The sequence below is a fragment of the Sus scrofa genome, chromosome 15 (assembly GCF_054392235.1).
Source record: "Sus scrofa isolate SSC_HxYL_T2T_F1_AM1 chromosome 15, Sscrofa_HxYL_maternal_Yorkshire_Landrace_v2.0, whole genome shotgun sequence".
In the NCBI taxonomy this organism is placed as follows: Eukaryota; Metazoa; Chordata; class Mammalia; order Artiodactyla; family Suidae; genus Sus; species Sus scrofa.
In genome coordinates, this window is record NC_139397.1 from 62,338,689 (window position 1) to 62,352,791 (window position 14,103).

The window sequence follows — 14,103 nt, forward strand, 5'->3', positions numbered from 1 at the left end:
CCTGAAGATTGGCTGTGCAGAGGAGAACTTGCTTTCTTGGCCACACACGTGCTTCCCCAGGTGGCCCTGTCTGCCTGCTATAGCCTGAGAATGAGAAGCTGAGGTGAAGGCTTAGGCTACATCTGGGGACTGAAATGAAGCTGCTGAACAGGCCTATGCAAATGTGGACAGTATTTTTAAACTGCCTTGTTATACCAGTGATCAGGGGAAAAATTCTCCTGTGAACACAGATTTTTCTCTCCTTGCTCAGTGAGTGTGTCCTCTTGGATTAGATAGTCATGGTGTCACCATGGACACATCTGATGGAGCTAATTTTGTGCCCACCCACAAGCTGCCACTACCTTCTTTCACCTGGGCTATTTCCGGTATTTTCAGGAGCCTCCAAATTAAACATTCTGCTTCCCCTCTTGCTCCCTTCCAAAATATTCTTCACATAACAGCTAACATCTTTTTAAAACATAAATTGGCATGTGTTACTTCTCTACCTAATCCTCCTCAGAGGCTTTTATTGCACTTCAAACCTTTGAACGTGACTTACAAAGCCCTGGTGATGTGGCCTCCTCTTCTCTCTCATCTTGTAGCCACCCTTTCTGCAGGGCAGTTTAATCCCTTGTGATGGCCTTCTTGAAGTTTCTACCTTGGCTTAACCTCAGGGACTTCACACATGTCACTCCTCTCTGGAATGTTCTTTCCCCCACTTTTTACTAGACTAACTTCAGATTATGCCTTCTCAGGCCTTTTCTGATCTTCTTACCTAAAACTATGTACGCACAAACACCATTATTTCTCTTCATACATGTATGTTGTATGAGTGTGTGTTTGTGTTTGCTTAATGTCTATCCTACCCAGCTACAAGCCCCTGGAGGTCAGGGATGGCATTTGTCTGTTTCACCTCCTATACTCAGCTTCTAGAACAGGGCCTGAAAAGTCATAGGATTGTCCTTGGGGTTTGGCTTATCATTTCCTAACAGTTTCTTTTATTTAATAGAACTTCGATTTTATAGCAGTGTCTTAAATGTCTTGAACTTCGATTTTATAGCAGTGTCTTAAATGTCTTGAATGAGCATTTTAAGTAACTTCTAGAATTAGACATATTGTTTTTTCTTAGCCATATTTTTAAAGTGGGGTTGGACCTAAGTTAATGGATATATCCCTCTTTTTAAATTTTTAACTTTCTAAATTAAATTCTCTTCTTAGAAAAGTGAAAAAAGAGATTTAAACCTTTTAGATTACTGGAGTTCCCATCGTGGCTCAGTGGTTAATGAATCCGACTAGGAACCATGAGGTTGCAGGTTCAATCCCTGGCCTTGCTCAATGGGTTAAGGATCCGGCGTTGCTGTGAGCTGTGGTGTAGGTTGCAGAAGAGGCTCAGATCCTGCGTTGCTGTGGCTGTGGTAGGCTGGTGGCTATAGCTCTGATTGGACCCCTAAGCCTGGGAACCTCCATATGCCGAAGGAGCAGCCCAAGAAATGGCAAAAAGACAAAAGTAAATAAATGAATAAATAAACCTTTTAGATTACAGAAGTAAGTTGCTTTTCACAGAAAATGCAAATAATATGCAAGTATAGACCTTCCCTCACCATTTCCTTAATCCCCTTCCTCAAAGATAACTACTCTTCTCAAGCTGGTATTCAGTGTATCAAGTTTTTTCAAGGTGTACACAGACTATTTTTAAATAGAAAGTAGGAAGATGCTGATAGATGTGGATTACTGACATGAAGTAATACTGTAGCTACCATCCTTCTGCTTAGATTTTTCTCATTTTGTGTATTTCTATAGGATAGGTTCCTAAGATATAATTGCTAAATTGAAGACTGTATGTATTTTGGATTTTGATAGCTACTTCCAGATTATCTTCCCACAGGATTTGTGGAAATTAATTATTAAATAATATGTTCATGGGTTTTAAGACTAGAAAATAAGTGTTTATTACTATTATAAAAGAGATGTTTATTATAGACAATTTGATAAATATAGAAAAACACATCCAAAAAATCACTTATTCTATCACCTGGTGGTATACTTCTAGTATTTTTCTCTGTACACAGAAAAAATTACTTTTCCAAGATTGGAATCTTACTATACACTTTTGCACATCTAAAGTCTAATTCTACCATTTGCTCTTGTAATAGTACTGGTGTGCACACCTTTGTGTGTATGCATTTGTGTGTATATATATGTATCAGTGTGTGTGTGTGTATACATTTATATATATATATATGTTATTATTTTTTTTTTTTGGCTACACCCACAGCATGCAGAAGTTTCCAGGCCAGGGACTGAACTTTCGCCATAGCTGTGACCTGAGCCACTTTGAGGACAGCACTGGATCCTTAACACACTGAGCCACACGGGAACTCCTCAATATCTATTTTTAGAAGTGAATATGCTAGGTCAGAGTCAAACCATTTAAGGCTTTTCATACATATTGCCTAATTGCCCTTCGGAAGAATTCCCAGTTACATCTTACTAGTAATCAGAGAGTGCCTATTTTTCTGCACTCTGATAAATTAAGTGTTAGAAGTGATAAAGTAAGAAATGGGAGGTATAGCTGTGGTCTAGGGTAGAAAATGAATGTTCAGACACAGCATCAGTGCTGCATAAATTTTATTCTTACTCCTTACATAATTCAGTTAATAATGCCCTTTATTCTCTTTGCTATTTAGTTGTCTTGATGCTCCTTGTGTATGTCATTGTTCTGTGGTTTGCTGCCATTTCATTCTTTTCACCTAGAGACCAAATGAGAGGGTTGACACTGTATCAGAAAAACCACGGGAAGACCCAGCACTGAAAGAGGAGCCCCCGGTGAGTCACGTTAGTGAATACTGTCCAGCCATACACGCCTCAAGAAGGTGAAGTGGAGTGATGAAGCTGCAGCACACCTAACATGTGTTATTACAGTTCTGTTCTTCCTCATTTCAGAAGTTATAATGAAATAAATTTTGGAAATAAATCTGTTTAAGAGGTAGATGTTGCTTGGAGTTCCCATTGTGGTGCAGCGGAAACAAATCTGACTAGGAACCATGAGGTTGCGGGTTCGATCCCTGGCCTCCATCAGTGGTTTAAGGATCTGATGTTGCCGTGAGCTGTGGTATAGGTAGCAGACACGGCATGGATCTGGCGTTGCTGTGGCTATGGCGTAGGCCGGCAGCTACAGCTCCAATTGGACCCCTAGCCTGGGAACCTTCGTATGCCGAGGGCATGGCCCTAACAAAACCAAAAAAAAAAGGTGGCTGTTTCTTAGCGAATTATTTTCCTTTTTAAAACTACTACCACTTTTTAATAGATGTGAATTCTCAAGATGCCTTATCGGTAATTTGGCAACAGACACCATCAATCCTATTTTCAATATTTGGAGTGAAGTTTATTAATTATTACCCTCTCTTCTTCCCCCTTTGCTAGAGATGAATAACTGGCATCAGAGGAAAGTATGATTGAAGAGAAATTTTCCCTGGTTAGCATGTTGGATGTATTTGTACATAGTTTAAAAAAATTTTTTCTGTTGATGTTTTTTATGACCTTTTCCTGTAGGTTCAGCCAGTATTATCTTCTGTTCCAACGACAGAAGCGTCCACTGGTGTTAAGTTCCAGGTTGGCGATCTTGTTTGGTCTAAGGTGGGAACCTATCCTTGGTGGCCTTGTATGGTTTCAAGTGACCCCCAGCTGGAGGTCCACACCAAAATTAACACAAGAGGTAAGAAAAGGCATAAATAGATATGAAGTAAAAAGTTGGGGTTAAAAAGTGAATATTAAATGTTGTTTATGAATATAAGAATACATACATGGTAATAAAATCTGACAGCAAAAACACATGTCTATATCAGTTTTTAATAAACCAGGAAATAATTATGGTCATCTTGACTGGCAAAGAGCCTCTACACTGACAATAGTCCTTGTTTTTCCTTCTAACACTCTGTGTTTTATAATTTCTTTCACACTTCTTTTTTTAAAAAAACCTTAATCTGACCTCTCATATGAATTCTAAAAGAAAGCAGATGATAAGATGTCTTATTATATGAGCTTAATAGGCATTTGGGCCAAGCTTTCTTTGAACATTTTTATTTTATCTTTGACTCAAATGGGTAGTAATTTTTTACTCAGACAAGTGCTTTTCACCCAGATAAATTTTTTAAGATGCTTTTTTTCCTCCTTCACTCCGTTTTTGAATCTGTAAATTCACAGGGACATCCTTATAAATTCACTGTGACATAGATTGAAGCTAGCTACATGGCATAGAATCCTACCGTAGGAATGTTAATAAATATTAAGAAAGCATGTGTTCTAACTTTACTCCTTGCCTTAGGTTTGACCAAAACATGCAGATTAGATTCCTGAGAGTCTAGCATTTGGAATAATAGACTTGCTTAGTATCCAGAGGAAGATTTGAGTTGGACATTTCTGGATATTTGCTTGTAAACTCACTTTTTTTCTTCTCTTTTTAGGGCCGCACCTGCAGCATATGGACTTCCCAGGCTAGAGGTCCAATCGGAGCTGTAGCCTCTGGCCTATGCCAGAGCCACAGCAACTCCAGATCTGAGCCGAGTCTGTGATCTACACCACAGCTCACAGCATTGCCAGATCCATAACCCACTCAGAGGGTATCTTGGCATATGGAGGTTCCCAGGCTAGGGGTCTAATTGGAGCTACAGCTGCCATCCCACGCCAAAGCCACAGCAACGCAGGATCCCAGCCACATCTGCAATCGGATTTGTTTCCTCTGTGCCATGACCGGAATTCCTCTGTTCACTTTTAAGAGGAGAAAAAAAATGAATGGCAAGTCAGATTTGTGATGAGATTGCCATATTTGTAACTCTTGTGCTATACACAGTAAGGAGTCCATCCTGGTCAAGAAGGCAGTGGTCTTCTCACTGTAACCTGCTGATTAAATGTTGGGGTGACTGGGAGTTCCCATCGTGGCTCAGTGGTTAACGTATCCAACTAGAAACCATGAGGTTACGGGTTCAGTCCCTGGCCTTGCTCAGTGGGTTAAGGATCTGGCATTGCTCTGAGTTGTGGTGTAGGTTGCAGAAGTGGCTCGGATCCTGAGTTGCTGTGGCTCTGGCGTAGGCCAGCGGCTACAGCTCCGATTGGACCCATAGCCTGGGAACCTCCATATGCCGCAGGAGCGGCCCAAGAAATGGCAAAAAGACAAAAAATAATAATAAAATAAAAGTTGGGGTGACTGGAAGCATCTATGGGGCAGAAATTCAAAAAAAAATACTACATTGAATTGCTGAATATCCACTTTTGTGCAAGGCACAGTGTTAAACAATTCCCTTATATGTTTTTTTATGTAGTCTTCATAGCAGCAACACTGTACAGTAGGAATTATTATTATTATCCTTGTGTTTCAAATCAATAAGATTTCAAAGAAATCTTATTCCACAAATTCTTCCCTTAAACACTACTGTAGGAGTTCCCATCTTGGCTCAGTGGTTAACAAACCCGACTAGCATCCATGAGGACTCAGGTTCCATCCCTGGCCTCACTCTGTGGGTTAAGGATCCGGTGTTGCTGTAAGCTGTGGTGTAGGCTGCAGATGCGGCTTGGATCCCACATTGCTGTGGCTGTGGCATAGGCCAGCAGCTACAGCTCCAATTGGATCCCTAGCCTGGGAACTGCCATATGCTGCGAGTGAGGCCCTAAAAAGACAAAACAAACAAACAAACCACTACTGTAAAATAAAGGGACAGTAATGGAATCTCCTACTCATAATTTATAGAGGTTGTGGGAGGCAGTCTGGGTTCCATCTATATAGTAAGGGTGTTGCAAGGTGTTGCACTGTTAATCTCTGGAGTACCTTGCCTATTGAACAATCTATGATTCTTTGAATGGGAGAAGAGGCACAGGGGTTTCCCAAGAGGGACAAACCTCCTTAGATAAAACAACACGTGTCCCTGCCTGGCCCCAGACCTCTCTAGGTTGTCACGTCCTCATCCTCTGAGAGGTGTGGCTCTTAAGTTCTCTTGCCTTAGAAAAGCAGCCTTTTAAGGGAGTTCCCATCATGGCTCAGTGGAAATGAATCGGACTAGTATCCATGAGGACTCAGGTTCGATTCCTGGCCTCAGTCCGTTAAGGATCGGGCATTGCTGTGAGCTGTGGTGTTGGCTGACTAGTATAGCTCTGATTTGACCCCTAGCCTGGGAACCTTCATACGCTGTGGGTGTGGCCCTGAAAAAGAAGACAAAAAGAGCAGCCTTTGGAGATTATGTAAAGAATTTCACATTTAATTACTTTATGAAAACACTAGTGTCAGCTTTTTTTATGGGATACAAAGGAAAGCACAGTGTATGCCTCACCCTGTATTTCAAGAGAAGCTTTTCAACTTAGTTTTATGAGTTAATCTCATCTGGTCTGGTACCTCCTAGGCAGTCTCCCACTTTGTATTGTTGAGGGAATTGAAATCTGAGAAGTTAGGTTTGAGAAATGTACATTCTGATAATATTTTCTATTTTTCCCTCTTCTGCAATAGTTTTTATAATAATGGCCTTCCTGAGATACGAATACCATAGAATTCACTCTTTAAAGTGTGCAATTCAGTGATGTTTAGTATTTACAGAGTTGTGTGGCTATCACCACAATCTAATTTTACAACTTTTTTATCAACCCAAAAAGGAAATCCCACACCTATTAGCAGTCCCTCCCCACCACCAGCCCTAAGCAGCCACTGGCTACTTTCTGTCTCTGTAGATTTGTCTTTTCTGGACATTTCATACTATTTTCATTCATATAGTAATATGTGGCCTTTTGTGTCTGGCTTTTTTCATTCACATGATGTAATGTTTAGAGGTTCTGTGTTGTGGCCTTTGTGTCAGTACCTTGTCTATCTTTTTCTTTTTGCTTTTATAGGGCTGTACTTGCAGCATATGGAAGTTCCCAGGCTAGGGGTTGAATTGGAGTTGCAACTGCCAGCCTACGCCACAGCCATAGCAACGGAGGATCCAAGCAGCAGCATCTGCAACCTACACCAACAGTGCCCAATTCTTAAACCACTGATCTAGGCCAGGGATTGAACCCACATCCTCATGGATACTAGTTGGGTTCATTACCACTGAGCCACAACAGGGATTCCTAATTTGTTCTTGGCTTTTCTCAAATTAGATGATATGGAAAACCAAGTTGAATGTGTTTCTCTCTTATTGTAGGCTATTTTACATGTGAACTTTTAATTTGGTTTAAAAATAACTCCTTAAATAATCTTCCATTAATGTCTAGTAAAATTTAAAAATTTCAAATCCAAGATAGAATCCATTTCAGATAACAAAGTTCAGTTTAAGCTTGTACGCTTTCTGTCAGGATCTGCTTATCCCTTTCTCCCTACCTGAATTATCTTGGATTCCTCAAGAGGACCAGTTTCTACATTTCTCTGTTGACCTGAGACTCTATAAAGCAGTGTTGTTCAAACTATAGTTGGTAAAAGACCAGTTTTTTGCTATTTTTAAAAAAATTTCCAGTCCACCATGGATCAATACTTCCGTAAAATACAATAAAAATTAACTACTAGAAAAATGAAAGGCTTCCCCCTCTTAAAAAAAAAAAAAATTAAAACACAGTACAGGGTCCCTGATCATGGGCCTAGATGTCATGCAGTGTCAAATTATCATAGTTTCTAAATGCTCACTTAATGTCTCTGCTTATTTTGTCATAGACGGGCTTGCCCCAGGGACCACATTCTCAGAGTAGCACAACTATAGAGCCACAGTTCTCAGATGTTTTGGTCCTAGTACCCTTTTTACTCTTAAAGTTGGAGGCTTTTGTTTACATGGGTTATATCTATTACTGTTTATTTAGTGTAGCAACTTAAGCTGAGAAAATCTTAAAATATTTACTTCATTAAAAATAACCTACTGTATGTTATATTATTATGTTTTTGTGAAATATTTTCTCAAACCAAAAAATTGAGAAGAATGATATTTTTACATTTTTGTAAATCTCTTTAATGTCTGGCTTAGGTGAAGACCCTGGTTTCTCATATCTGCTTCAGTCTGTTATGGTTTGTTGTTTTTTTAAAAAAAAGAAAATAATCTGGTCTCACACAGGTGTATAGTTGGCTTTTTAGATAATTGTGGATATATTTCTTTGATATCACACCAAAACTCAGCAGGTGATGGGTTAGTTGCAATGCGGAATCTGAAATTCTGCCAATCAGTTTTTTTGGCACTTTGTTGCAGTAAAATCCACTGATTATGTCTTGCACTTTGAATGGATTATTTACCTTTCATGATTTTGTAACATCCATCATACAATGGCCATTTAAAAAAATATTGCATCTCTCTCCCCTTTTAGTATAAAAGAAGCCTGTATTCCAACTCAGGCAAGATGGCTCTTTGCAACACAAGTCTACCATTTTCTTGGTCTGCTGGCTTTTTTAATAAATTGGCTATTCCTTGCCCCAACCGAAAAAAAAAAAAAAAAAAAAAAAAAGCACTCATATCTTCCAAATGTTGACACGTTCCTTTATATATATTTTAAAAAGTCATATCTATTAATGTCAACACGTATTTCATCAGAAAATTCTTTGATTACTGGAAAGTTGGAAGACTCATGGGGCAGATACTAATTTTCCAATATTCTAATTTTTCTTGAAAGATTAAATTTTATTATTGGCAACGCATACTGTCAGTTTTCCTTGAAATGATAAACTTCATTGTTCGTTTTTGAGGAAATATCTGTCAAATTCTCAAGTTCAGATAACCATAGTTTTTCTGTCAGTCATTCTTTCAAGTAAAAATGATGTTCCATGAAAAAGTGGCCAGTTCACCTCGCAGCTCAAACAGTCTCAAAAGTACTTTCCTCACGTACCCAGAAGTGCTTTATGCACACTTCCTGTTTCATCACATAGGATATTAGAAAGATGTGTTCAAAGGATTTAGTGAAATTAATCATTCTTACTGTTTCATCAAGGATCTTAAGTAAAACTGGCCTTTTTCCCATTAGTGGCCAGTATTTGGCTATGAAGGATACAGGACCAGCATAGCTTGGTGTCACCTATATTTGCACTAGGATGCCAGCTGTCTTACCCGCCACCGCTCATGCAGTGTTGTGCAGATGACCACATAGTGAAAAAGACAAGGTCTTAGTATTACTCTGAAGCCAGCTTTGCCCTCACAGGCTCTCAGCCTCTCCTCCTCCCTCCCTTTTATGTCACTAGAAGAGCGGTTTGACTTTTAAACAGGGCTTTTAAAAGTCCAAGAAAATGTGCTATGTATTTTTTGAAGGAAAAATTATTTATGATTTGTTTGTAAAAAGGTTTGAGGCCAGTAAAAAATAAATTGTATAACCAAGGTCACAAATATGATAATTAGCAGAATTCCTCATTTTTTTCCTCCTAAAACTTGCTGTACTAATTTTAATCATTTGGGATGATTTTTATAGTAACTACTAGTTGTGTCATCAGCAGGTGCTAGATTGCATCTTTGGACAATCCAAAAATTACAGGTTTGAACAGGAGTTAATACTCGAGAATCTAGCTTAGGTCCACATTTTTGACAAAATACATGTGGATGCTTATGTTCTGAAATGGTTAATAAGAACTTTTACTTCCAGGTGCCCGGGAATATCACGTCCAATTTTTTAGCAACCAGCCAGAGAGGGCGTGGGTTCATGAGAAGCGGGTCCGAGAGTATAAAGGTCATAAACAGTATGAGGAGCTCCTGGCTGAGGCGACCAGACAAGCCAGCAATCACTCTGAGAAACAGAAGGTAACCAGCAACGTATCGACATTGTCAACTGAATGTGGATTTTAAAGGTCTTAATAATTTAGGAGAGCTTTTCATACTTGAATCCAGACAGAATGATTAATTTTACTCCTCTAAGTGCAATTTTAATAATTTATTATAAATGTGTTAATAAGCTTTATATGTCATATAAACAATGCTAAAACACCATTGAAAACTTTATCTGTGGAGTTTCTGTCATGGCTCAGCTGTGGCTGTGGCATAGGCCATAGGCCAGAGGCTACAGCTCCGATTCAACCCCAGCCTGGGAACTTCCATATACGTGGGCCCTATAAAAGCAAAAAGGAAAAAAAAAGAGAGAAAACTTTATCTTCGCAACACAACTTTAGATTCTCTTTTGAATTAAATTCAAATGTGCCTTGTCTAGTAGATGTGAGTGAAATGTGGATTTTGTCAGGGATTTTTATTCTTTTTCCTATTTCAGCATCTTTCCCTATCTCCCTTTTATTCTTATTTAGCAAAATTATTTCATGAAAGTTTTAAAAATTTAGTGAGCGCTTACTGTGAGGCTCTGTTTTAAGCATTATACATGTATATAAATCCATTTAATTGTCATAACATCAGTTAGATAGATACCAGTATTCCTGTTTCTACTGATGAAGTAGTTGAGGCACAGAAAGCCCAAGTAGCTGGTTCCACCAGGGTCACCCCAGTGATGGAACCATATGTGTTTGATGAAGTGGTAGATGTATTAAGAGTTTTGACACGTACTCTAGATAACCTGTCTGGTTGAGATTTCTTAAGTGAGCTAATTTAGTGTGGGCCTCATGTGATTCAGAAATTTGTCATATTTTTACACTAAGCTGAATATTATCACAGAGAATTATGGCTAATTTTATCAGCCTTAACATTTTACAGATCTAAGTATCAGTCTTCAACATACAGTGTACTATCTCGTGGCTTCATCAGCTAATTTCTGGCTGCCTCAGTTTAACCCCCTGGATAATTCCTTATTGCTTTGGTCATCTCACATACCTTTATTCAGAATTTTCTTATCTGTCCTGACAATCCAGAGTCTTCTGATAAGGACTATGGAAACTGATTATTTTTTCCCTCCTCCATTCCTGTTCTCCTGACATGTCAACTTGTGTGTGTTTCTCAGGGCTCTCCTTTCTCTGCATTTGCCCTGTTTGCATTCTCCACAGACTGGCAATGAAGCTTGAAAAGCTGGCTCTCTGCCATTGGCTTAGCTTTGTGGGGTCTCTGTAGCACCTTTGAGCTAAAGGGTGTTTTTGTTTTTGTTTTGTCTTTTCTTAGGGCTGCAGCTGCCAGCCTATGCCACAGCCACAGCAATGCCGGATCCTTAACCCACTGAGCCAGACCAGGGATCGAACCCACATCCTCACGGATGCTAGTTAGATCCTTAACCCATTGATCCACAACAGGAACTCCAAAGGGTGTCCTTTTTAATGTTTCTTTGGCGACTGAAAGCAATCATTTCTTTAGCCTTTCTTCTCTCTGCCGTCATTATTACTAGTTTTGTACCTGTATGATATGAGAAGGATGGCTCCCTCTTTGAGGGACTTGTCCAACTCATGGCCAACAAAGAGGCATTTATTCTTAGAGAGTGGACCTGCACGTCCTTGGTAGGATCAAGGATCCCTCAGAGTTAAGGGGTCAGGACATTTCCTTATTTGACTGAAGAGCCTGAAAGTGTTTATGCTTACCTGCAAAGGTGATAAGATCACATGGGAAATGCATCTTGGTATGAATGTTGGATGAGAATATTTTCTAAAATGCCTGTGTCTTTTTTTTTTTTTAAGATCCGGAAACCCCGGCCTCAGAGGGAACGTGCCCAGTGGGATATCGGCATTGCCCATGCAGAGAAAGCGCTGAAAATGACCCGGGAGGAGAGGATAGAACAGTATACTTTCATCTATATTGACAAACAGCCTGAGGAGGCTTTGTCCCAAGCAAAAAAGAATGTTGCCTCCAAAGCTGACGTTAAAAAAATCCGAAGACCAAGATCCGTGCTGAATACTCAGCCAGAACAGACCAATGCAGGGGAGGTGGCCTCCTCACTATCAAGTACTGAAATTCGGAGACAAAGCCAGAGGCGGCACACGAGCGTGGAAGAGGAGGAACCACCTCCTGTTAAAATAGCCTGGAAGACGGCAGCAGCAAGGAAGTCCTTACCAGCTTCCATTACGATGCACAAAGGGAGCCTGGATTTGCAGAAGTGTAACATGTCACCAGTTGTGAAAATTGAACAAGTGTTTGCTCTTCAGAATGCTACCGGAGATGGGAAATTTATTGATCAATTTGTTTATTCAACGAAGGTACCTCCTTTTTTCATAGGTTTTTGCAGGGGATCATAAGTATCTAATAAGTGGTCAACCTAGGCACTTTTAAAAAACCTAAACAACACAAGGTTGCAATTTAAATACCCTTTGTATTTAAACTGCATTCAGAATGTACAGTTTACTTTAAGATGGGGGCAGAAAAGACATAGGCAAAAAAGCCTTTGTTTTTCTTCTCTTTTTCCCCCTCTTTTGTAATATTCCCATCTGTACTAGATTAATCTTGAGCTCTGCAGCCAAAATTGAGCTCAGCTCCCTAAAGTCATGGGAAAAAACTGGGCATTTTGCCTGTTTCTAGTTTGTACAGTTAGTTTTTCTTAGTTGCAAAGTATGCTTCTTGTAAAATCATTTGTCAGTTATGTGAATTAACCACTGTAATCATGGTACCTGCTGATCTGTTTGGTTGCACCAGCAATTCTGTCAGGCTCACGCTGGCTTGGGATTGCTAATTCATTTTAGAGAAATATCAGGACTCTGTTTATTTTGTAACAATGAACTGTGGTGATAGCTTTAGGAGTGAAAGTAGCCTCTTCAAACTGAATGCCTTCATCAGCCAGCCCTGGAAGTCCATTGAGGGCACTTATACTTTAGCTTTAAGACTTGAAAACTCTTTATGGAGTTCCCTGGTGGCCTATTGGTTGAGGACTGGGCGTTGTTACTGCCATGGTTGGGGTTTGATCCCTGGCCTGGGAACTTCCAAATGCCATAGGCATGCCAAAAAAAAAAAAAAAAAAAAAAAAGGACTTGGAGTTCCTGTGGTGGTGCAGGGGAAATGAATCCGACTAGGAACCAATGAGGTTGTGGGTTCGATCCCTGGCCTCACTCAGTGGGTTAAGGATCTGGCGTTTCAGGGAGCTGTGGTGTAGTCCACAGATTCAGCTTGGATCTGGCATTGTTGCAGCTGTGGCACAGCCTGGCAGCTACAGCTCCAATTGGACCCCTAGCATAGAAACCTCTGTATGCTGCAGGTGCGGCCCCCCCAAAAAGACAAAAGACAAAACAAACAAAAAAAGACTTTACAGGAGTTCCTGCTGTGGCACAACAGGATCAGCAGTATCTTGGGAGCACTGGGATGCAGGTTTGACCCCCCTACCCAGCACAGTGGGTTAAGGTTCCTGCATTGCTACAGCTGTGGCTTGGATCTGATCCCTGGCCTGGGAACTTCATATGCTGCAGGGCAGCCAAAAACAAACAAAAAGACCTTACAACTTTATTGATAACATTTGTAATTTTTAGTCCATATACCTCTTCACTATCCTCCCAGCCCATTCCACGACTGTGGGCTTGTGAATTCAGTTTAGTGGCACCTCATAGGTATGTACTTCTTTTAAAGAATTCTTTGCTTACTTCCTAACATTGTCATATGCACATTAAAGCATTTGAATATAGGTGCACCTCATTAGTGCTGTATTTTCCTGAAGAAAAGTGTCAGGGCCCTCTGTTATTAACCTGTTTCTGCCGATAGGTTCAGCTGATTTCAGTAAGGCTAAGCTACTTGGAAAAACTAGAGTTACGGAGTCCCTGATTGGTTCTGTTGATAGCTTTGAATAGCAAATGAATACTTTGCATCTTGTTTGAATGCAAATTGGCCTCATTCTTGGAGCGAGTTTTTTATCTGCTTTTGGATACACAAATCAAACTTTGTTACCCCTTCCAAAGAGTGCTATTTAAATGAAATTTGAAATAAAACCAATCTTAAAAATGAAGGCTTTAAAAATACGTATACTATATTTATAAATCACTCCTTTATTTCACTGCATTAAAAATACCTAAAATGAGACCGAACTGTAATTGTACCTGCCTTCTATCTGCTCCAAATTGCTTACTGGGTGCACATTTTGGGCACCGTGAATGGCATGCTTCTGTAATTGAGGAATATTCTTGTCTTTCAGAGATGCATTGACATTTTTGTCTGTGTAGTAGGTACTTTTCCAAATGAGTGACTGTAGTTCTCTTATTGGGATATGGCTCAAGGGAAAGACGATTCAGACCAGAAAATATTTTGGTTTTGACAGAAAGGTGATATAGATTAATTTTTTAGTGATTTTCACCATCTGGCCTTAGCA

General features: G+C 39.8%; 1 protein-coding gene across 9 annotated transcripts in view; it reads left to right on the forward strand.

Annotated features, from left to right (window-relative positions):
- Positions 1 to 14,103, forward strand: part of NSD3 (nuclear receptor binding SET domain protein 3) — a 109,984-nt gene that overhangs the window by 45,038 nt on the left and 50,843 nt on the right. For 7 of the 9 annotated variants that reach the window (XM_021075909.2, XM_021075907.2, XM_021075910.2 and 4 more), the window contains exons 3-6: positions 2,734 to 2,805; positions 3,532 to 3,694; positions 9,547 to 9,701; positions 11,501 to 12,016. In XM_021075909.2, the coding sequence (XP_020931568.1) occupies positions 2,734 to 2,805; positions 3,532 to 3,694; positions 9,547 to 9,701; positions 11,501 to 12,016 (906 nt within the window). The remainder of the gene's footprint in view (positions 1 to 2,733; positions 2,806 to 3,531; positions 3,695 to 9,546; positions 9,702 to 11,500; positions 12,017 to 14,103) is intronic. The other 2 variants (XM_021075912.2, XM_085000041.1) reach the window with 1 other exon arrangement.